This window comes from Chrysemys picta, chromosome 1 (assembly GCF_011386835.1).
Source record: "Chrysemys picta bellii isolate R12L10 chromosome 1, ASM1138683v2, whole genome shotgun sequence".
Classification (NCBI taxonomy): Eukaryota; Metazoa; Chordata; order Testudines; family Emydidae; genus Chrysemys; species Chrysemys picta.
This window is the reverse complement of record NC_088791.1, coordinates 307778502-307802632: the sequence shown is the minus strand read 5'-3', so window position 1 is coordinate 307802632 and position 24131 is coordinate 307778502. Positions and strand designations below refer to the sequence as shown.

At 42.0% G+C, this 24131-nt stretch overlaps 2 protein-coding genes across 12 annotated transcripts in view; one reads left to right on the top strand and one right to left on the bottom strand.

The window, feature by feature from the left end:
- Positions 1 to 2605, bottom strand: part of LOC101940603 (translation initiation factor IF-2) — a 40276-nt gene extending 37671 nt beyond the window's left edge. The window contains exons 1-2 of the mRNA XM_065582646.1: positions 2582 to 2605; positions 1471 to 2200 (exon numbers count right to left, since the gene is read on the bottom strand). Of these exons, the coding sequence (XP_065438718.1) occupies positions 1471 to 2200; positions 2582 to 2605 (754 nt within the window). The remainder of the gene's footprint in view (positions 1 to 1470; positions 2201 to 2581) is intronic.
- On the top strand, positions 1812 to 23814 carry USPL1 (ubiquitin specific peptidase like 1). Of its 11 annotated transcripts, XM_065581365.1 has the most exons (11): positions 2139 to 2278; positions 6475 to 6614; positions 7503 to 7630; positions 10297 to 10463; positions 11003 to 11131; positions 12195 to 12849; positions 15938 to 16024; positions 17823 to 17952; positions 18851 to 18976; positions 19678 to 19838; positions 21769 to 23814. In XM_065581365.1, exons 4-11 carry the CDS (start codon positions 10365 to 10367, stop codon positions 23727 to 23729), a joined length of 3348 nt encoding a protein of 1115 aa, XP_065437437.1. In that variant the 5' UTR covers positions 2139 to 2278; positions 6475 to 6614; positions 7503 to 7630; positions 10297 to 10364; the 3' UTR covers positions 23730 to 23814. The 11 variants fall into 11 exon arrangements, with proteins under 11 accessions (XP_023960963.1, XP_065437434.1, XP_065437439.1 ...); XM_024105184.3 differs by lacking the exons at positions 6475 to 6614; positions 7503 to 7630 and adding an exon at positions 1886 to 1944 and having other exon boundaries at positions 2188 to 2278; XM_065581366.1 differs by lacking the exons at positions 7503 to 7630; positions 10297 to 10463 and adding an exon at positions 1886 to 1944 and having other exon boundaries at positions 2188 to 2278.
- The last annotated feature ends 317 nt before the right edge of the window (positions 23815 to 24131 follow it).

Sequence of the window (24131 nt, the reverse complement as noted above, 5' to 3'; positions counted from 1 at the left end):
GCAACCTTAATCCTACTTTTTGTCATCATAAATATTAATGATCTATGAAATGCCTCTACTAAATTATTAAACAAAGCCACAATAACTGAAAAAAAATGCCTATCCTATCTATGTTATGTCCTAGAAAGATGGCCCATAATGTCTACTGTTTCAGAGTAGCAGCCGTGTTAGTCTGTATCCGCAAAAAGAAGAACAGGAGGACTTGTGGCACCTTAGAGACTAACAAATTTATTAGAGCATAAGCTTTCGTGGACTATAGCCCACTTCTTCGGATGCATATGCATCCGAAGAAGTGGGCTATAGTCCACGAAAGCTTATGCTCTAATAAATTTGTTAGTCTCTAAGGTGCCAAATGTCTACTGTATGACTTCTCACTCAGAAAGTCCCTGAAAAAGAGTTTACACTTGCTAGAAACTTAAAGCAAAAACATGGGCTCCATTGGTCACTCTGGAAAAGATTAAAAGCTCAAACCATAATCATAACTAAAATTTTATTACAGAGATAAAGAAACTGAATACACCTTAAATTGTACATATCTAAACCTCATAATAAAACTACAAAGCAGCATCACACATAGGCTATAAAAGCATTAAAATAATGTAATAGCAGCACTTCATAAATACTATTGTGAAACTATTCAACAAAGTTATTCAAAATCATTCTACATATGGGGCCAAACTTTAACATCCAACTACACCAACTGAGACAAAACACAGATGCAAACCCCGTATCTAAAGCTCTGAAAACAAATCCTCTATGCACACTGAAACTCAAACGTCAATAGCTTCAGAGTAGAACTGAGTCATTTCCCTCTCCTAATCTATTTACAGGAACATGCATTGAGTTCTGGTGCCAACATATTGTCCATCCCTCAACCATAAAGCACTAAAGCTCAAAAACCAAATGCAAATAAAAAGCTGATGCTATATAACATTACTACCAAGTCTCAACACTACCCTTCTGACAAATGAAGCATACAACATCCTTTGAAACAGAACACAGCTTAGCACACTGATATGTGAGTTATTGAGAGGAACAAATACAAATTTAAAAGAAAAAACAATCTACAACCTATAAATCCACACCCAGAATCATCACAGTAGCAAATTTTCTCACCACAGTGTGTGTGAGAGATTTCCTTAAAATATCTGATAGGATGCTCACTTTCAGTTAAACAGAGATGAAGAAAAATTGCAGAAGTCTAGGAGAGGGAGGATTGGCAGAAGCAGCCTGTCAGCTGCCACTAAATCAGTAATGGGAAGGAATGACAAAGAATACAAGGTATTAAAACCAAGAGGGAAGTCCCGTCCCGGGGGCTGTCCCATACAGATGTTCAATGGGTCGGGGGGGTAAAACCCACAACACACGGTCCCCGGGACAAACGCTGATGTATCCCTCCCCCGCAGAGACCAGAGCTTTCCAGTCTCTTTCAATAGTTATACTTTGCCAAGCCAATAACGCGCCACTGACTGAACTGTGCAGCGGGGAGAAGGGGAGCGGTTCGCTCCCTGCTCCAGGCGCGGGTGGATTTCCCCCGTGTCCTCCCCGCCCAGCTGTGCTCAGGGGGGAGCAGGATCTCTGTCCCCCGTGGCTGGGTGTCGGTCTGTCCCTTCCCGCGGCGGGGGGGGGGGGGGGGATTGGTCCGTGTCTCGGTCGCTCTCCCGGAGGAGGAGCAGGGACCTCCGGTCACTGCCCTGCTGCGGCGGGAAGAGGCGTATGACCCCCATGGGGGCGTGGTTTGTGACGTCACGCACTCGGAGCTGCACGTGACCGTGCCCCACGCATCCCCCGGCTTAACTGCGCCTGACCTTGCCCCCTCGCTCCCCAGGGGCCGCTGCTTCCCACGTGCCGGAAGCTGCGCAGTCGCACAGGCCGGCCTAGGCCGGGGACGCGACTGGACGTTGCAGGGGGCGGGGCTACCGGGGCCTCGCTCTGTAGCGGCCGGTAAGTGAGGGGCGCGAGCAACCCCCCACGGAGCCGCTTGGGGCCCACGTGCGCCTGGTGCCGGGGCGGGGCTGAGGGGCCGGGCCCGCGCCAGCTGCCGGAACTGCCCCGCGCGTTTGAGTGCGGCCAGGCTCCGCGCGGCCTGTGGTGAGCCGGCCCTGGCGTGCCGGGTCTGCCCGGCCTCGCGCCGGGGTGGGGCCCTGCCTCTCAGCCGCTTAGGGCAAGGCTTGTCTTTGGTTGCAGACCCAATGGGCGCCTACGGCCACGCGGAGTGCGGGGCGGGCCGCGCCCGCTGAAGGGGAAAAGCCGAGACCCGCTGTGCTGGCGTGAGCAGGTGAGCTGGAGCCGCTGCCGGGCCTCCCCGTGGTCACAGCCCCCTGTGGGGGGGAGATCGGCTGCTAGGTTGGGACCTGCCGCAAATACCGATCTTGTTTAGTGCGTCTCCTCTGGGAAAGCTTCCCAAGCCAGGCTGGGGCTTGCTGAACGCGTGGGAACTCTGCCTTGGGTTACAGCATCTATCCTGGTGCCAGTATAAACTCATTTCGGCTCATTACCAGCCCTAGCTCCAGGAGACCAATGCTATATAGGGTAGTGCTGAAATGTGACTATTTACTTCTGTGTGTTTTCAGATGCCGACTGCATATTTCTTGTCAATAGCCATGTCACATTCAAGGTCTTGCTTTTACCGTTCAAAATGCGTGAACTGAAACCGTGTTTAATCCTGGTGCTAGTAGTTTCTGTCATTAATGTGTAAAGGCTCGGTTATGTTCTCATCAGTTTATAACATTATGCTTTTCCCCTAGAATCCTTCCCATGTCTCTGGACAAGTCTACACTGGACTAGAAGTCAAGTCAGAGAACTTGTTCAACATAATCCCATCTAAATCAGTTTCTAAGGACTGGTCTGCACTTAAAATCTAGGCCAATCTAGCTATGTTGCTCAAGGGTGTGAAAAATTCACATTCCCTGAAAGACCGTTAAATTGACCCCAGCCAGACTATAGACACCACTACGTTGACAGAGTCAATCTAACTACTACCTCTGGGGGGAGGAGGGGGTGGATTTACAACAGCAACAGAATAACCCCTTCTGGTGCTGTAGCAAGTATCTGTGCTATAGCGGTGCTGCTGTAGTGCTTGCAGTGTAGACACAGCCTAACACACTCACTGGCTGTTGTAGATGGGGGTGCCTGCACTAAACCCTTTTCCAAAATCACCCACCTTTGTTCTCTCCAGCTGCAGTTGAGTTGTATAGACTGGGCTGTTTTTACCACTGTGAACTAATCCTGCTTGGAACAGGTCTAGATGACGTGGCAATAAAAGGCTCAGTCCCTGCTTGTCCTAACAATCCCATAATTTCCCATGTTACAAGCAATTTTAGCAGTGTAGATGGAGCTTCTGGGCACACTTAGGGCTTGTCTACACTACCAAGTTTTGTTGACAAAACTTATGTTGACACCCAAAAGTTGACAAAACAAAAATCTCCCAGGGATGTTCACACTTGCTCCCTCTGTCGACAGATCATCTCCACATTGGCTGAGCAATGCACCGTGAGTATGTATCCCACAGTGCAGTGTTGTGGGAAGGAAGAGCTGATTGCTGCTCATCTTGGGATTCTCTCCCACAGCCCCCTCAGCTGCTGAGAGCACCATCATGAGTAGCTCTAGGAGCTCTCCGTGCTGAGCAATGGCAAAGCAGCACAGCAGTCTGTCCCCCTCCCCCTGCAGCAGCAGTCTGCCTGCTGCTCTGTTCCTAGTGCCTGGCAGAACAGGAGCATTCCCATGATTTGCTCTTTGTTAGTTCCCCAAAGGGAACAGCACACAGATACTTCCCGGAGCTTTGAAAGGGGAGGGGCGCATGCCTGCAGGGCAGCAGAGATCAAAACACTGAGCAGAGCCATCAGGGCAGGCATTGTGGGATACTGGAAGAAGCCAGTTCTTTCCACAAAACAATCAGCAGTGTCTGCACTGGCTCTTTGTCGACAATAAAGGGAGGGGAAAAGACACAAGTCTCTCCTAGGGGTGGAAGTTTTTTGTCGCCAAAGCTGGACGTTTTTTGCGACAGAAGTCCCATTGTAGTGTGTGTGCTCTTGCTGTTTTGTTGCCAAAAGGCAGTTTTTGGCAACAAAACTTGCCAGTGTAGACAAGCCCTTAGACTATTGCATGGTGTTGTGAACCAGTTTATACTGCAGTTCATTACAGTTCCCTACCCCCCTGCCACCCCAAATCTGTGTGAATCTACAAAATAGCTTGCAGGATCAAGGCCTGTGTTTGCCTTTTCCTAGAAGGAATCTCGATTGTGGCAGGTTATTTGAACTGTAGTGTATACAGGACAGGACAGGTCCTGTGTTGTACCTTATGCAATATCAACAATAACAGTCTTATTCGTTTTGCACTTAAAGTAAATTGTGGTTATGTTCCTGAAGTGACCATGTTTTAAAATATTGTTTGTTCAAATCATAATATGTTAGTTGATAAATGATTTCTTGTGTGTTCCAAGCAAAGGGGGAAAAATTGAATTATCCAGTTTCCTTTTGCATAAAAAATGAATATATAACTAATATGTTCAGTATCAGGGGGTAGCCGTGTTAGTCTGTATCCACAAAAACAACAAGGAGTCTGGTTGCATCTGAAGTGAGGTTTTTTTTACCCAGGAAAGCTTATGCCCAAATATATCCGTTAGTCTTTAAGGTGCCACCGGACTCCTTGTTGTTAATATGGTCAGTATAAGTGTTGAATTTTTTCCACTGGGCCTTTAATTGTGGTTTTACTTTTTTTTCTGTACCTCTCCTTTCACCCATACCTTCCAATGGAGATTACTTTAAAAGTAAAGTGGGGGAGGGGACAGGAAGAATAACAAGATCATTTGCAGGAAATTTATTCTTGGTATTCTTTTAACCTTGAGACAGTAGAGAGGAGAATGTCAGATATTCAATGAACTGGTCATTGGGATCTTTGATGGAGATTCTTGGCCTAGGATTTGTACTTTGCCTGCAAGGGATTCTTAATTTGTAGATCTGGGGCTGAAACGTTCCAACGAAGAGCATGTCTACACTACAAAATTAAATCAACTTGAGTTGACATACAGCCACTGCGGTAATGAAAGCAATGGTTCATGTCCACACTTGTTCCTTCTGTTGGTGGTGCATGTCCTCACCAGGAGTGCTTCCTCTGATTGAAGTGGGGCATTGTGGGACACAGACAGCTGGAGCCAGTCAGCCCTGTGGCTGACAACCTCAGCTGTATGCATGGGGCTCACAGCTGTGAGCTGCCCCCATGCAGACAGTTGAAACTGAGCCAGCACTGGGCTCCCTTTCACAGCAGGGAGCCTACAGCGGTGAAATTGACGTTTTTGTCAGTTTCACTGCTGCTATTACACATTTGGGCTCTGGCTCCAGCTGTTAGCCTGTGGGGGGCTCACAACAGGAGGCCCCCTCCACCCCAGGGCTGACATCCCGAGCTGTTAGACCCATGTGGGGCTGGCAGCTGGAGCGTGCTTCTCCCTCCCCCAGACTCCAAGACTGACAGCCAGAACCAAAATGTGAAATAATAGCAGCCATGAAACTAACAAGAATGTCAGTTTCACAGCTTGTAGGCTCCCTGCTGTGAAATGGAGCTGCAGCCAGGCCCCCGCTGCTGCCTCCCAGTTTGGGATGGCAGGGGGAAGGAGGAAGGGAGAGAAGAGCCCAGATGGTGGCCAGGCTTGGGCTCTCCTCCCCCCAATCCATCACTGGGAGACGGCAGCGGGGCTTCAGACCGTCATTGCTGAGGCTCGGGGGGAGAGCTCCCACTGCTGGGACTGACATCAGGAGCCCTGCTGCCACCTCCCAGTCAAGGGATTGCCGGGGGGGGGGGGGGGGGAATCCCAAGACTGACACCTCCTGGTGAGGGATTGGTGCGGAGGAGAGTCTGGGTGGTGATAGGGCTCAGGTTGTCATCCTACCCCTGCCCCATCCCTCACCAGGAGTCAGCGGCTCACACCTGTGAGCCCCTGTCCCACTGACAGCTCAGGCTGTCAGCACCAGGGCTGGGCGGGGGGCCTCTGTACACCAGCTGATGTAAGTAATGCATTGTTTACACAGACATTGCATCACCCTAACTACATCGACTTAAGCGCTACTCCTCTTGTGGAGGTGGAGTTATTTTGGTGTAATGGGTTACTTCGGTGGAAGCAGTATTTTAGTGTAGACACTGACATTATTAGGTAGACATAGACTGACCTAAGGCAGCTTAACGCTGTAGTATAGACTAAGCTTCAGTATCCTACATTGCGGAATAAACTTGTCTTGCTTCTAAAACAAAGAATCCGGGCAATAGTTTTAAAATGCAAACAGTATATTTGTGTTTAAATATTTTTCAGTTTACAATGGTTGTGTTACTATTTGCACATATATTTGAGATATACTGAGATGTAAACTATGACTTATGAATTACTGTTTTTTTAAAAAAAAAGTCTTTAAAGTGTGTCTCTCTCCTTATTGGTGTCTTGTCTTTTTTTTTTTTTTTTTTTTTTTTTTTTTTTTTTAAATGCAGGGTCTGCTTATATCAGTGTAGGAAGAGCTAGGTATAGCTCTAGTATCATGTTTGGCAAGTGGTGTGTGCCGGTGCTGAGCAGGAAAGAAAAGAGAACCAGGGATTAAAAATGAGGCCTCATGAGTCTGAAAATACATCATGTAGGTGCCCTCTAGTTATGTCTTTGCGATATTGAGGTGATGGTGAGACTAGGACAACATTAAGTGTAACTATTTCCAAGTATTCTTTTCCACTGTGCATCATGTCAGCCGCAGTCAATCTTTATCCAGTACACCAACCTATCACATGGAATTGCCAATATCTTATGAGGAGGCCACTCCAATATCATTGCTGATGTTACACTTGTTTTGTTTTGCACACATAGAAGAAAAAAAAAATTGCAGAGCCCACTCTGTTTGCTCTACCTGCCCCATCGTAAAAGGATATTTGTAGTTAAAATATATTGTACCCACTCTTAAGTGTGTGTGCCCATGTTGTTTATTGCACATTTTAGTGTATCATTGCTGGAGATGGGTTGTTGTGATTTGCTTGAGTGATGTACATTACAAAACAGCATTTCAGTGGGTTTTTTTTTAAAGGGGTGATGGTACTGGATGAGGAGGTACACATGAAGCTTTTGAACCTGAAGTTGCTTTTTCAGGAAAGTGGAACACTGATTAGAATAGGACTTCCACTGAGGTAGACTTCAACATTTATTAAGCTAAGGGTAAATATTGACGAAAACCAAACCAAAATAGGTGGTAATACATATTTTTGAACTTTAATCAGAAATATCTAGATGTCTGTCAGTCTGGTCAAGAATTTCATAAGAATTACAAGGTTTGGAGGGTTTTTTTAAGATGACGTTCTAGAAAGATGATGATGCTATCGGTCGGGAGTGTGACTAAATAATTATAGATCTCTGAGCCAGTCAGGAAGCTTTTCTTGGTGTACATGCTCTGCTTAACATTTTTCCAGGCTTTGATATTGATCTTGGTAGGTAAACAGTTGAAAATTACTGACATGACTTTTTTTTCCCCTGTATGTAGCAATGATAAATCCGTGAAAGCATGTACTTTGGTAATATTATGACATTGGATGGAGAGTTTGAGAGCTTGGCTTGCTTGATAGTCCAGCAGAGCTGCTCTCTTGTTGATTCATTAAGATATTACCTTGAGTGAGTCCAGCAATGTGTTATTTCTTAAACTTTTCTGATCATTGTTTATTTTTAATCCCAACATTCTTCACAACATGCATATGCTTTAATTTCATATAACTGATGGTGGTGGTGTTCAGAACTGCTATTGTGGAGTTGAAATAGAGAATAAATGCTTTTATGGTCTGTAGTTGTACTTTTTTTAAGTAGTGGTCCTGACAGCTTTCGCCTCACAAGCTAAATGATTTGGAGCTGGATTGGTATTTGGGTGAAACTCCAAAGAACCCTTAGGTGCTGCAGGAAGTGGAGTTGGTGATTTAGTAGGTAGCACCTTTTTCCTCGGAGTCAGAAATAAATGAGTGCCCCAGCATGGTAGCTGTGGGGGGCGCTGTGCTGCTGGAATGTCATGTTTCAGATGTGACATTAAAAAAGAAAAATAGCCCTGGAATATGAGAGGGTGTTAACCTCATTGACCTGGACAAAATCCAAAGTAGGTAGTTGTATTTCACCTACCTGAAGTTTTAGGGAAAGTTTAAAGGGATATGATATTTTGTATACATTTGGTCTAGTCCTGCACCTACTGAATGCAGGGAATTTTAGTTAACTTTTATGGGTGCAGTACTGGGACCTTGTCTAAATTGCTGTGTTCTGCTACCTTTCATCATAGATACGGATGAATTTCACTGCTGGATGAAGTGATTTTTTTTGCATAAATGTGTCAGCGTAAGGGCTAGATCAGGGGTTGGCAACCTATGGCACGCGTGCCAAACACGGCACACAAGCCGATTTTGAGTGGCATGCTGCTGCCTGCCGCGGTCCTGGCCCCCAGTCCCACTCAGCACCTCCCCCGCTTCTTCCCCCAGTGTGGTGCTTTCCTGCCCCTCCTTCTATCCTTGCCTGCTGATGGCCTTTGCAGCGGGAGCGGGACAAGTGGCAGCATGCTCGCTGCTCCATAGAGGAGGCAGAGAAGAGGTAGGGACGGGATCTTGGAGAAGGGGGTGGAACAGGGCATATCCCTTCCAGCCCCCTGCCGCTCGGGGCAGGGGGCTGGGAGCACCCCCACGAGCCGAGCACCCCAGTCCTCTGCCCTGAACCCTCCCACCCCCCACTGCTTTCTGTCCTGACCCCTGAACCCCCACACACCCCCAGCCCTCTACACTGAACCCCCACACACCCCCAGCCCTCTGCCCAGACCCCTGAACAACACCCCCAGCCCTCTGCCCTGACCCCTGAACCACCACTCCCAGATCTGGGGTCCTGGCTGCCGGCCCCTTGCCAGTCGGCGTCCCGGCCGCAGGCCCCGTTCAGCCCGCTGCCGGCCTAGGTGAACAGAACCCCAGGCTGGCAGCGGGCTGAGCAGGCTGGTGGCGTAAGATCAGCATTTTAATTTAATTGTAAATGAAGTTTCTTAAACATTTTGAAAACCTTGTTTACTTTACATACAACAATAGTTTCGTTATACAATATAGACTTAGAGAGAGAGACCTGTTAAAAATGTATTACTGGCACGCGAAACCTTAAAGTGAATAAATGAAGACTTGGCACACCACTTCTGAAAGGTTGCCTACCCCTGGGCTAGATTATGCTTTCTGATGTGTGTATGTGGCTTATACTGAACTTTGCCCATAGAAACATATTTTAATTACTTCTGTGGGAGATTGCCTACATTTATGAAAAAGGCAAAAATTGACTCTAAGGTTTGTAAAGTTATTTGAGATGAAAGATGCTATATCAATAGAAAATGTTACTCTCACATCTTACAACAGGGAGTATTATTGTAGCGTTGTTGAATTACTAATAAAAGTGTAACTTTGCACTGTCAGAAAAATCCAGATATTGGCAACATTCAGGGTACGTCTACACTTACCTCCGGGTCCGGCGGAAGGCAATCGATGTTCTGGGATCAATTTATCGCGTCTGGTCTAGACGCGATAAATCGATCCCGGAAGTGCTCGCCGTCGACGCTGGTACTCCAGCTCAGCGAGAGGAGTACGCGGCATCGACGGGGGAGCCTCCCTGCCGCGTCTGGACCCGCGGTAAGTTTGGACTAAGGTACTTCGAATTCAGCTACGTTATTAACGTAGCTGAATTTGCGTACCTTAGTCCAAAGTGGGGGGTTAGTGTGGACCAGGCCTCAGAGTTGCTTTCTGCAGTTAGGAGGCAAACAGTCACATTTGGAGGAGCAACTTCTTAGTTTATTATGGACCCAAATTAAATTTAGCATTTGGAAAACCTGTAGCAGATCTTTAATGCTCCTCGCTTGATGAGCGACAGCAATGTGAATTCTTTACATCTGCTAATTCTGATGTTAGAAAATAGTCCTTCTTTCCCACTTAGGACCTGATCCTGCAAATTGCTCTCTGCAGGCAGACCCTTATATTTGGGCAGAGCACTGCACTTCTGAAATAAGTAGGGCACTGCATGGGTCTCAGGGTTAGCCACATGGAGAAGCTTGCAGGAACATGGCCTAAAATTATTCATCTATTTTGCAATGAATGTGAACATCACAATTAGGTGCTGTTTTATTTTCCAGTTTCAGTTATAAACCCACAACAGTTCATCTTAATCAGGAAAAGCACCATGATTCTTAAAGAAAATATAAAATATGCTTTAATCTTAATTCAGATTTTAAATTTAAATTAATACAATTTTCATTTAACTGTTTGTATTCGCTTCTTATTTTTCAGAGTTCTTTGAAAAATCCTTAGTGGTCTTGACAATGTTACAAGTGACATAAATTAGCCAATGGCACAGCATGATGGATTCCCAGAAGACTGGAAATGGTTTGCAAGTGATTGGACAAGGGACTGGTATAGGGATATCTGCACTCCACATGGTGGGGTATTCGGGAAAAGTCAGTTGAAACTTATTTTTCATGTGTGCAAAGTTCATTTTTCTCTATTTTTGAGAGATTTTAAATTGGTCTTAATTTTACAAATTAATTTACAAAATTATTTTTCCACGGAAATCTTATAGCAATGGCGAAAGATTGTTCTGTTTTAAATACACTTATCTCATTGAACTTGTTTACTGGCATTATTTTCAAAAGCATTTGATCTGTGATTTGTCTGAGAGTTCAGAGTTTATATTCACTGGCAGTGAATAACTTTTTGTTCAGTGCAAATAAAATGAGCACCATTTCAATACATAAGCTTTTAACACAAAATGCCTTATGAAAACTTTTACTTAAAATGATAGCCAGGAGAAAAACTAATTTAGAACTCTCCATCTCCTCTGTATATTTTATTTGCTATGATCAAATCCTAAACCATCAAGTTTAACTTTTAAATACATAGCTTCTGCATTATGAAAAAAAACAATTGTTTTTCAGTGCTGTCACTTATACCTTACTTTTTAGGAACAGCATATTATTGTATGCACTTTATTTTTTAGAACTGTAATTCTGCTGAAGTAACGTCAGACGAGTGCTGCCCAGCCTGTAAAGAGAAGGGCCAGATACAAGCTTTACGAACTTACCGCATTAGTTTTCAAGAGTCTATTTTCCTTTGTGAAAATCCACAGGTATTATATCATTTTTCTATGTTGTTGGATTGTCTATAGACCTTTCTTTTAGCAACCCCATCCTCTAAATCTGAGCACTTGCTATCTTTCAAATGATGCCCACAGCCCAATACGTCTCAGAATCAGGCCCCTGTGAGTTCATATGCTACACAATTATTCATATATGATTAGACCGAGCTAGCATGTCTTTATGTACTAACTGTCTAGGCACAGTTCTTGAAACTACAGGAATTGCATGAAAAGAGCAAAGGGTACTTTGTGAGACAAGGCATCCTATTTAGTACTAAAGATGTATGTATGAAACAAATTACAAAGCTGTTGTTTTGTGTTCCACATTTCCAGTATTCCAACACACAGGAGGGAAGATGGGAGGCTTGTATCTGCAGGGGGTGGATTGCAAATCATTTGGAAAACTGTAGATGTGCATTCTTCCAAGTATTTTTGTTTTAAGTTTAGCTGAATTCTTACTTTTTAATAGTTGGGTATGGTTGGAGTTGTGGGGGCGGGAGTGGTTTTTGTTCCTTCACAAGCTACAGTGGTCTTGTGAGGATTGTTACCCATAAATTAATTTAATGTACCCTCAAATATAATTTCACATTAAAGTTGTAAATTCTGGTTTTCTTTTTAAATACCCATAAGATGGGACTGGAAGAGCAAAGGGCTTGAGAGTAATTTTTCAGCTTCTGAAGGTCTGCAGAAATAGAGTTCTTCTCCTTACGAATTAGCTGGGATATAGGAGATGGGATCCTTTCCTGGGAATATTATGAGGTCTGTGGGGAAGAGGGTGAAATGAAGAGAACTAGGGATAATGGAGAGTCTTATATTGGTTATTTCCATTAATCAGGTTACCTTCTGTTAGTACGCAATCACTCTATAAGAGCGCTATCAGACAAAATGCACTTCTAGTCCTTAATGCATATATTGGATTTCTATGGTTTTTAATAATGTGTCAATATACAAATATTCTCTGTTCTATTTGAACTGCACTGTTTGTATTAACTTCCAAATTTTTCACCCAGAAATACTTTATAGACATCACTGTAATCTTCTTTCTTCCCTTCAGTGCATCTACCCTCTGGGCTATAAACCATTAAACAGCATAATAATTCCTGCTGATTCAGAAAATCATCAAACTCGGTGTACTCAGAGAAAAAGGAAGATTTTTGAAATCAGTCCTACAGCTTCCCCCATTGAATCATGTTCAAAACAAGCTAGGACTAACAACAATTTGATAGATGCTGAGCACACTTTAAATACTGATCTTGTTCTCAAGTGTAATGGATATAATTTATGTGTGGCCCAGCCATGCCTACCTGATTTATCACAGGATGATCAGCAGAAACATAATAGGACGATTGAGTCTCTGGAGCATAATGTGGATTTGGCAACTGCTATTACTGTTGGTGGTGCACAAGAAAGTCCTGACTCTAATTCCAAAACAGAACTTTTGCCAAATTCTGAACTTTGTTCAATAAAATCTGAAATCTTGCATGCAGAAAATAAACCTTCATTGCTCATGGGGCATTTGTGTCTTCAGTGGAGGAACATATATGCTCTATGTTGGTTAGACTGTATTCTGTCAGCACTGGTACACTTAAAAACTTTAAGGATTGCTGTGACTGAAGCTTGCACTGAAGAATCTGTAATCCAGAGGCTGTTTACAAAATATAACCAAGCTACTGCACTCTTGAATGCCTGCCAAACAAATAAGCTAAAAGGTGAGTAACTTTGTCACTATTTCTTTTTATTTCAAAATAGTTTGAATGTACAGGAATATTGATACAAGTATGCAGAGGAATTTAATAGTGTAAGCAGAAGTTTTCATTCCTTTCTATTTCAAGATTGCCACGGGTGAGCTGCAATTGTTATAGAATTCAAGATAAAGATGAAATTTTCTTGGTCCTCAGTAACTAGTGAAATTATGCAATGGCATCTCTGCACATTATGTAAGGGTGAATATGCACCCTCTCTAAAAGCAGATATTTGAGGCCTGGTCTGCACCTCAAAGTTAGGTCATCTTGGCTACATCGCTCAGGGCTGTGAATAATTTCATGCCCTGTGTGATTTTAGTTAGATCCATCTCTCTCCGTGTCAGTGCAGCTACGTTGATGGAGGAGTTCTTCCATCAACCTTGCTGTGGCGCTGTATGAAATCTGGGGACACTTTAGGATATTATGAATACCAATATTGAAAAATCGCAATGAGTTATGCCAGATATGCCATGTAAGATCTGAAAAAAGTTATAATTTGCCATATATGATCTTGTTAATGTTTGTATCACCTTTTGTATTATGAATTATAGATATGTATGTATTTTAAATTTGTGCTATACTTCTGGGTGACACCCCCAGACAGTTTGGCATCAGCATTGCCTAGCCTGCTTAATGGCCCATTAAGGACCATCAGCTATACAACTGACCCATTGAGAGAAGGCAAGGGATACACCCCATGATTTAGCAAGGCATGCATGGGCATTCCTATGGACAGAAAAGGCTTCCAAGCCATGTGCTGGGCGCTTGTGTTTGAAACAAAGGAAGCACAAGCTGCATGGCAGAAGACTATCAAAGGCAGGTGCATCTTCTCTATTTTGTCTTCAATCCTACTTCTTATCTCTGGAGGAACTTTGCTGCAAACTGAAGCTCTGAACAAAGGACTGAATGACCAATCCAAGCTGTAGATGTATTCCAGAGTGACTTTCAAACTCACCAATACTGCTAGGAACCTGATATAAGGACTTTGAAGTCTTTGTATGTGACTGCTTTACCATTTAACATCTCTTATCTTATCTTCTTTTTTCTTTATAATAAACCTTTAGTTTTAGACACTAAAGGATTGGCTGGCAGTGTGGTATTTTGGGTAAGATCCAAACCTATACTGACCTGGTAATGTGGCTGACCCTTTGGGGTCAGAAGAACATTTTTGTATATGTGAGCAGGGTTTAAAACCCCGGCATTTCGTGAAGCCCGAGCTCGTAAGTTGAAAAAGTATGCCCTCCTGGCTGACACCCTGAGAGCGAAGGGCTATGAGGTGCAGATGGACGCCCTGATTGTCTGAACCCTGGGCGCCTGGGACCCCTGCAACGAGCGTGTGCTGCGGTCCTGCGGGATAGTCGACGCTACGCACGTCTCATGCGGCGCCTCATGGTCTCGGATGCCATCCGATGGTCCAGGGACATCTACATCGAGCACATCGCCGGCCACCGACAGTACCAGAAGGCGTGAGCCAGAGTGACATCGTTCTCCCACTACGCGAAAGGGACCAAGTGACCTCCTCTGTTGGATCATATAAACTGGAACCATAAACTCCCTGAACATTAAATCTCACCAAATGAGGGTCAATCCATCCTCATCATCATATCCACTCATTATAATCCACACCCGCACATAGCCACTTTATGAACTTCATACCCTCATATCTCAATGTCTGTACTTTGACCCATCAACCTTTTACCTCCAATCTCTTAGTACTGTAGTTTTGAGAGAAATTGCTTGAAAGAATGAAACAACATTCATGACTTTGTATTAATACCTGTTTATCTGAGATGAAAAATCATACACTAATTGCACTGAAATCACCAGGATTACGTTGATTGCTTATTGGTTTCTGGGTGGACATCTTAAGTGTTGGTTGGTGTTAACCTATAAAGTCTGATAACATGAGAGACCTGCCTACTTTAGATACTCTACATGTGTGGTACTACTTCATTTGCAGGGAAGTATTAGAGTAGGAGCCCCCTTGGTTTAAAAGAAGGAATGTCCAGCCAACATCTTCTCCTCTTCTCCCCCCCCCCCCCCCCAGGAGGGGTCCTTGGCTCTGAATTTACTGTCTCCCCTGCTCCCATGTCTGTAATAACTTGAACCTGTTGGTCATGGCAAAACCCATCCATTTACTTTAGCTTTGGTGGAGAAGAGAAGCGATATCTATTACTTTTTATTGATTGTTTTTAAAGATGTCAGAAGTGCCTGGAGCATGGGGGCGGGGGGAGGGAAGGACTTTAGCTATATTTCAGTTTAGCTATATATTTATGTATATAAAGATTTTAATGAAGAAATAGTTTCTAAGACTGTTTGAAGTCCTCACTTTAATTATGGAGGCTCTGGTCTTGACTCCAAAGTTAAGGTTGAGTTCTGTTTTGCACTCAAAGCAGCATTTGTTCTATATAACAAATATAGCATGCCCTTCTCAAATTTGAAGCACTTGGAGTACAGAATTAATTTTGAGAACCTACAAAAAATCTGAGTTTCAAAAAAAAATAAAATTTGAAAACCATGTTCTTCAAGAAATCTACCACCTAATCTGAGGACACGAGCATTAAAATGTCTTCATTGTTTTATGGTAAACTGAGCATCTGCTGACGTAGTGCTGTCCACACGGCGCTTCTGCTGGTGTAACTTATGTTGCTCATAGGGGTGTTTGTTTTGTTTTTCACACCCCAAGCAATGTAAATTATATGGACAAAAGTGCTAGTGTAGACATAGCCTTAATCTTGACATTGTTTTTTTGCTTGATTGTTTATTTAGATTACACATGAATTTACATATTTACACGTTATAGACCAGATTAATTTAAAATATTCCATTGAGTAGATCATAGTAGAAATTTGATTCATTTAAGTCGTTAGTTAGCTTTACATATTCTGATGTAAATTTTGCAAATCACCTATGTGAAAGAACTTTAACTGTTAAGTGTCATTCAAATGTTGTGGGTAAACAAATGTTAATAGAAAATGCCTTGGTTTGCAGAGAATTGATTTGCATATTTGGTATATAACATGAATTAGATTTTTTTTTGCTGATTTTTTTTTAGATGTTCTTCCAAAAGCTGAGTCGCATCTGAATGAAATCAGAAATACGATATTTGCTCAACTTCAACCCCTGCTTAAGTGTGAATTGGGTAAGTAATTACTAAGTGATTGTCTTTATTTTCCAGTTCTATAAATGCAAAGATTGCTGTTGTCAATACTTAAAATGCATTCCATAAGAAAGTCAGTACAACCAACTTGTTGATGTAGTTAATTGTTGGTATCTTTCACACTCCATCACTTAGTGAGCAGCTGTTTGGTATCTTGTCTCTGTTCCCTTCTTTCCTATAGTGCCTATACCTACAGGCCCACAGGAATCATTCCGCAAAGTGCATGCAGAGATGAAAAACACTTCTGGTTGTGCAAAGGGCAGCAGAAATTTAATTTGCAAAAGGCAAAAGCCTGTTTCTTGTATGACTAGAACACTTATGCATCTTTGGGGAGTGGGGGAGCTCTTTGTGTAAACACTTCCTAAGTTCCTACAAATGTTATTTTTAGGCAGTTGGGGGAAAAGTGAGAATAGTATATAACATTAATACTTGTATATATGTAGGAAAAGATTATAACTTCAAGATCTTAAGAGTGCTTTTTCATTGGGAGTGGGCGGTTGTCATTCTGCAATGTACTGCTTAAGTGGGATGGCCTCCAGGGACTTTCTGTAGGGTTAATTATACTTAATGACAATGACTGCCGCTGATTGGGAATGGTAATTCTATTAGTGCTTGAGACAGAAAGTGCAGCAGACTATCAAAAAAGCACTGAAACTGACTATACATAGTACTGTCAAATTCACCAAGTAACCACGCTGAGAAGCAGCGAAATCTTTTTCCTCTGATATTTTAGTTACAGTAATTTTAGAGCTTTTGACTGGAAAAAACACTGGAAAGAAATGGAGTGGGGAAGAAGTGTGATGAGGATGACAAATACAGGTGCCGTGATACAAGACGGGCACATAAATTTAAACAAGCAGATTAAAATATGAGAACAGATACTTGGATAACCTAGGGTCCCTGGGAGATCTGGTGGTAGCGCATGGAACTCTCTAAGACACGGAAACACAGTAAAAGTAAAAAGAAGAACAGGAGTACTTGTGGCACCTTAAAGACTAACAAATTTATTAGAGCATAAGCTTTCGTGGACTACAGCCCACTAGTCCACGAAAGCTTATGCTCTAATAAATTTGTTAGTCTCTAAGGTGCCACAAGTACTTCTGTTCTTCTTTTTGCGGATACAGACTAACACGGCTGCTACTCTGAAACCTGATAGTAAAAGTAATTTACTGCAAAAAATAGAGCTGCAGTGGTTTTATGAAAGCTTATGTTTCCTGAGATCCACAGCTACAGCAGAACAGCATGTGCCTAGAGTCGGCTAGATCCTTTCCTCTGACTCTCCAGTTGTACAGAACTGTTGATGAATGCTCTTTAGGATGCTCTGCAGCAGAAAGCAGGCAGAGCAGCAAAATTCTCCCCATTGTAGGCTTTGTGTGGCTTGACAGCCTCCTATTCTCTGGAAAGTGCTTGCAGCAACTTGGCTTAAATTGGCAAATGGTCAACAATTGCATATGTTCATTATTTTTTCATAATATTGGAAATAAAATTCAGAGTTAAGGTGGCATGTCACATGTGAAGAGCATAATTCAGACTTGTGCAGATTCTCATTTTTCTCCATTCAGCTGATCTCCATGTTCTTCAGAGTTTAAAGTTTAAGGGGGTGTATTATTCTTTTGGTAACCATAGCTGTACCCATGAAGTTATTCCAGTCATATCTCATTTACTGTGGGAATGAGATTATAGCCTTGCAAGTTGACGTAGCATTCTGAGGTATAATCCTGTCTTCCCTCTTTCTTTTGTGTAGTTGCAAACATTCTCTTTTTTTTTTTTTTCTTTGAAGGTAAGAAGGAAAGTCCAGTATTTGCGTTCCCTCTGCTTTTACGAAAGGATCCCCAAGTCGAGACACTTTTCCTGCATTCTTTTTCATGGATGTTTGAATGTTTACATTGTGGCTACAGCCACCAAGACAGGTTAGGTTTTTACGTTTATTTACATTTATTATTGTACTTTCAGTCTTCACTTAATACATTTCTTCAAACCACCGTTGTGCACAAAGTGTGTACGTTTGGTAGGCGAGGAAGAGTTGTGATGGTGAAGTTATCTGGTCACCATTTTAAAAAGCCAGCATTTGTCAACAGTTTCCAGGTGGTGTATGGTATAATGGCTAATGACACAATAGTATCCTATGTGTAAAAAAGAGAAATAACTGGTGATTCTGTTGTCAAAGGCTGACTTTTTGGTGTTGACCACTGTAAGTCACACACATTGCTGCTGCTCTAATGAATAGCATGCCAGACATGACCCATACATAGGTATGTCTTTCAGGGTTAAATAGAATAAATTCATCTAAATTGCATAAAGTCAGAAATGTAAATCTGATCCTTATTCACATAATTGGAAAATGTGAAAGTGTCCTCTACTCCTTGGTGTTTTAAAATGTTAGAAGGCAGGTGTGGTGAGGTTCCTCCAGGTCATCTAAATGGCAATTGTATTTAGTGTTACACGTCAGAGTGTCCTGAATGGCGCTGTAAAAACACGTTCAGGAATTTCTTTAAAGCCATGTTTCATTTGAGTATAAAAAATTGACATTCAAAGTGGCAAACAGATGACTGGCTGAAAATACATTGTTCCATTTTATTATAGTCTGTATAAAAGATGACTGATATGGATTAGCAGATTGAGGCAAATTCAGTTTATATTAAGCCACTGCAGTGCCAGGGATGTCAGTGGGATTGTGCCAGGTGTAAGTGGACATTGCATGTAGCCTATTAATTTGCGACCTCTCTTTCTGGTAAATGCTACTACTGTACTTTTTTTTGAGTATCTCAGGTAGACAACTGATCGAATTTTATTTTTTCTTCCTTCCAGGTGTAGAAAGACACTAACAACATTTACAAATATAATCCCTGACTGGCACCCGCTTAATGCTATTCATATTGCTCCATGTAATAATTGTAATGATAAATCTCAAAGAAGAAAAATGATTTTGGAAAAGTAAGTTTGAACCACTTGAGATCTTGAATCTAAAATAGAGCATTGGTGTTTAAATCTACACATGATAAACTTAATGTCAACATTCTGTCACCTTTTTGACATGTTCAGCAAGTTTCCACTAAATGTTTAAGTTCCCAGCTTTGAGATGATTCTGAAAATTCTCAGGGATGTTGTTGTTAAAAATCTTTAATATATGTGGAGTATTTTTGTTCAGCTTAACGCACTAAGCAGACATTTCATTTGAGCCAAGTTGTAAAGCCCAACACTGAATATCAGTCTTTCCAGAGCATCTGGTATTGAGGGATGATAAAACTACCACCTTATAATGTTCAATGTTCTGGTCTGAATTGTGGTTGTCAGCCTTCCAGGTTTGGCAGAACTGTCTTCTTCTTCTGTCTTTGTCCCAAAACAACATTTTCTTTATAGGTTTTCCCCCATAGCAAATTAAGCTATAAGATGACACCTCTATTTCACTAAAAGCTTATTTCAAAGTGGAATTATGTATTAAAATGGGAGTGCCCTGTTCCTGTGTTCTCTCAGTCATTTGTGTATAATTTGTAAAGCAATCTTAGATTAATAAACAGCAGTAGAACAGTAATGCACTGAGATAATTACCATTCTCAAAATGCATTGTTTGTGATTTCATTAATACCTTGAGCCACTGTTTTATTCCAATAAGATGCTTTCTATCTTTATCATAGAGTACCCTCAATATTGATGATACATTTCGTAGAAGGTTTACCACATAACAAGCTGAAGAACTATTCGTTTCAATTTGAAGGAGATTTCTACCAAATAACAGCTGTTATTCAGTATCAACAAGATCCAAAACACTTCAAAACCTGGGTTTTGAATCCTGATGGTAACTATTACAACTTTATTATCATCATCATAGATAAAGCTGCCTCTGTTACTAATTTTGGGGTTATAATGATCACTGTACTATCTTAAGGTTTTCTTTTGTGTATAATCTAAATTAGGTATTAAATGTTTGCAAATATATTTACGTTCTTTGGTCTTTTTTAAAAAACCTCTGATTTGACTAACTCAGTAATTTGCTGCCATGCTTACTGATAACTTCATTGGAAAAAGACAATTGGACATGATCATTTTCTCATCAAACTTTGGTAAAATTACAAGAAACATAATCTGGGCACACTGTTAGTTCTTTTGGGCATTCAGATTACATGGGTATTGTAGTAGGGTTGGCTGCCTCCTGAACGCCCCCTTCTGACAAGAGTTTGCTGTGCAGGTGCCCTGCCTTAATTTCTCTCATTGGTTCCTCAAACTCAAAACACAACCCAAACACTTCCCTTCTGGAGGTTAAATATATTAGGTCCTCTGGGTACACACTGGTCCTCCAGGCCCACCCCAGTTGAGTGTCTTTCCCCTGTCTTAGGTAGGGAGTCCCCCGCTCTCCTTCCCAGAGGTGGGTCCTCAGTCAGCAGTCATTCCCAGGCTTTTCCTGGCTCTGACTTCTCCACTTCCCCAGTGTCAGGGTCTTCAATGCCGAAGCCTTTCACTTGCTATAGTCTGATGCAGCTTCCTGAGCTTCCCCCTTCTGCTTTTTATAGGGCAGTCGCATGATCTCTCCCAGGTGTGGCTCCTTCAGTAATCAAGGTTGGCTGCCCTAGGCCTCCAGCCCTTAAGGGGCAAGCTACCGTTACAGATACCAGATGTCTCTTCATGGGAAAAGCAAGTTCCCATGGGACTCGCAGTGCTGTCAATGCTCAGTTTCTTCCTCCTCCTGAATTTTGCAATTCTTTTAAGAGTAACTAGTAAGTTGCTGTTTTGATTTGTTGAACTATAGAGTACAACCCAGAAGGGTTTATGGAAACCTGCTTCCACGGAGGAAGGAGAGAGAAGCGATCACCATTTTAATCAAAACATCCTGGTCAGCTGAAAAGTTGTCTACTTAAATTGAACTGCCAGAGTTGCATGAAGAAAAGAGGATGAGAAACATCCCACTAACCATCAATAAATGTAGGATATGTCTACACAACAAAAGCTGTCCACAGGCTAGCCTACCTAAGCTAGCTTGAATCCAGCTAGTGTGGGTAACAGTAATGATGAAGGCAGCTCAGTGTGCACTTCAGTGCAGGTTGTACAAGTCTGGCATAGCCCCTGGGTACATACTCTGCTCACTAGCCCATTCTGAAGCTCATGTTGTGCTGTCTCCAGTGCTGCTGTTATCCACGCTAGCTGGATTCAAACCAGCTAGCCTGTGCACAGCTTTTGCTGTGTACACTATGCAACACATTACACCTAGGGTGTATCTCTTTAGAATCCGTACTAAAAACAACATTGTAATCCTTTTGTAACTGTTGGGATGGTTGGGAGGGAATTATCAATATGATCAGTTTCTCCCTTAAGCCCCTTCCCCATATCTTTATGAAAAATAATTCCCCAAATTAACTCTTAATGAGAGAGGTCTGTATGTCAGGATGTCAGGTCTGTCCAGATATTCTCAAACAGGATGTCAGTATCACTATCTAGGCCAAGAGCATCAGTGTGGCTAAGGAAAAGGAGTTACTTTCCATCTTGGTCATGTTACTAGGACCTAATAGTGAATTCTGTTGCTGCAAGTGGCCTAGTTACAGAGTGAAAGACCCCTAACTTTTCTTTGGGGAAAGTGATGGAACAAAGAAATCAACTTTGTTCACCAGGGTATATGTAGCATTGTCACATAAGTCACATAAAATGGGTGTTTTGAGACCCAAAAAGAATGATCTGAGTTTCAATGGCCATTGTGCATCTTTGAGCCTCTAAACTATTCATTTTTTATTTTTCAGAAACTTGGCTTGAATGCGATGACATCAAAGGTCCATATTGTGAAAGACGTGAGAGATTTGAAGTTCCTGTTTCAGAGATTCACATTGTCATCTGGGAAAGGAAAGCATCCCAAGTGCCAAATAAAATTTGCTCAAAGGTCCAAAGTGTAAAATCTGAAAATCTTCCTCTTAATGATGTACAGTCAAGTTCTTCTCTAGTGTTACATTGTGATAGTGATAATGCCGTAGACAAAATAACTACAGTATGTTATGAAAAGGAGATTGTGGGCATTCCTGCTAATGAACAACAAAAAGTGGCCAGAGAGAATGAAAATAGCTTGCTTTCTGGCTTAGAAAATTTGGCAGATGATGATATTATAACTCTGACACTTGTAGAAATTCAAGTTGATTCTGAAGGTAAACCACTGGACAACGGACAGATAGTGGGAAATAACTTAATTGCTGAAACAGGCTTGCTGAAAGAGCAGGGGTCAGCTTGTTCAGATCAAACTCCATGTACAGAAGATGTTTGCAGTCCGACTACCTCCAGCAACATGTGCACACCATCTGAAAATGCCTGTACTTCCTTACATCTAGGACCGTTGAACCTAGCGCATACTACATCTGCCGTTCCCACAAACCATTGTAATGACTCGTCCACGCCATCACACGCTCAAGAGGCAGAGGCCAAAGCTAGCCCAGTCAACACTGAGAATATCCTGTTAAATCCAGAACGCTTGCAGAATAAGAAATTACCATTAATGGAGAATGTTATGCAGAAATCCTCGAACACCAGAAACACAAGCAAAACTAGAGCAGACTCTCAAGCTGCAACTTTGTCTGCTACAAATAATTCCTCCCAGTCTTTGCATAAAGATCAAAGGAGAGGATTTATAGGAAGTTGGGTAAAGGGGTTATTAAGCAAGCATAATACCTTCATGCCTTCAAGTGCCTCAACCCATCATAAGAAAAGTTACAAAAATCCTTTACTAAGAGCTACTGACTTGCATCTCCCTACTAAGGGGGCAGCGAATTTTGGTGGCTTTCAAGCCAAAGGTACAAGCAAAACTACAACTACTGAGGGGGCGCCTAAATCAGCTGTTTGTGAAGGTGGAAATCTTCCTCCTTTGTTAACAAACATCACTGGTCCTTCTGTACATGCTAGTCTACCTGCAGTAAACCCTGTAGTTGATGGTCCAACTTTGAATAAGTCTGGAAGCTCATTGGGCACCTGGAGTACAGTAATTCAGCCCAACACCCCCATCTTTAATTCCAAACCTAGCCATGGGGAAAATGGAAATCACAAATCTGATGTGAAAGATAAAGAATCAAATCCCCAAACTCACAAACTTCGTTTAAAACTGCTTAAAAAACTGAAGGCTAAAAAGAACAAGTTGGCTTCACTTGATAGGCTGGCAAAAACTCAGATGTGTAATGGAAGCTCTCCAAATAGAGATGTAGAAGATATCTTACAATTTGGATCTCATGATGAAAGTGAATCAGTACAGAACTTATTGAAGGAACTGCAGTATCAGATTGATGTTGCAGATAGTGAATCTGTGTATAGTACAAACTCCAATATGTCACTATGCAGTAGCCAGAGTAATGCAGAGTTTTTAGCAGACTTATTGTCTCCTACTTCGATTGTTGCTTCTTTGGAGCTTCCAAAAGATGAAGATGAGTGTAGATATTTGGAAATGGTGGATAGCAATGCTGCAGCACCAGTGCATAGTGAGAGAACCAACCTCACATGCGTCACTGTGGCAAGCGAAGACCATAATTATTACAGTCCTGTAAAAGAAAGCAAGTATGAAGGTCATACAGACTCACTAATGAACAAATCCTGCTTGAAAAGACTTTCCTTTGAAAGTCCCACAAAGGAAGATATTCTTGAAGACCTGTTCTCCTCTGCAGTGTTGAACTCAATAGCAGGTGACATAGATTTACCTCATTTTGATGAAACTCTCTTTGAAACTTGTTGAATTGTTGTAATATTTGTTTTTAACATTTGAGAATTTTGTATATCAGCTTTCATACAAAGTACTATTAAATTATATTTTCAAACTAGTTTATTTGCACACTGACTGTACTTGAACATTGAAAATCTGCAGTATTTGTCTTACATTTCATTGTGGCTGTTGAATAAGATTTTTAGTCTTGTTTAACTTTCTCAATCAGTTATTTAATTGGAAGGGTTGATCTTTCACAGAATCTTTTAATGAACGTTAATCTTATTTTTTTTTTCCCCTGCTTCAATGTGCATTTTTGTGTTTAATTTAGAAAGGTGAAAATAAAATACATTCAGTTTTCTGGACCACAGGAGTAATACCTATAAATTACTGGATTATTTGTCAAACTATCCAGATTCCTGATGTCTGTTTTAA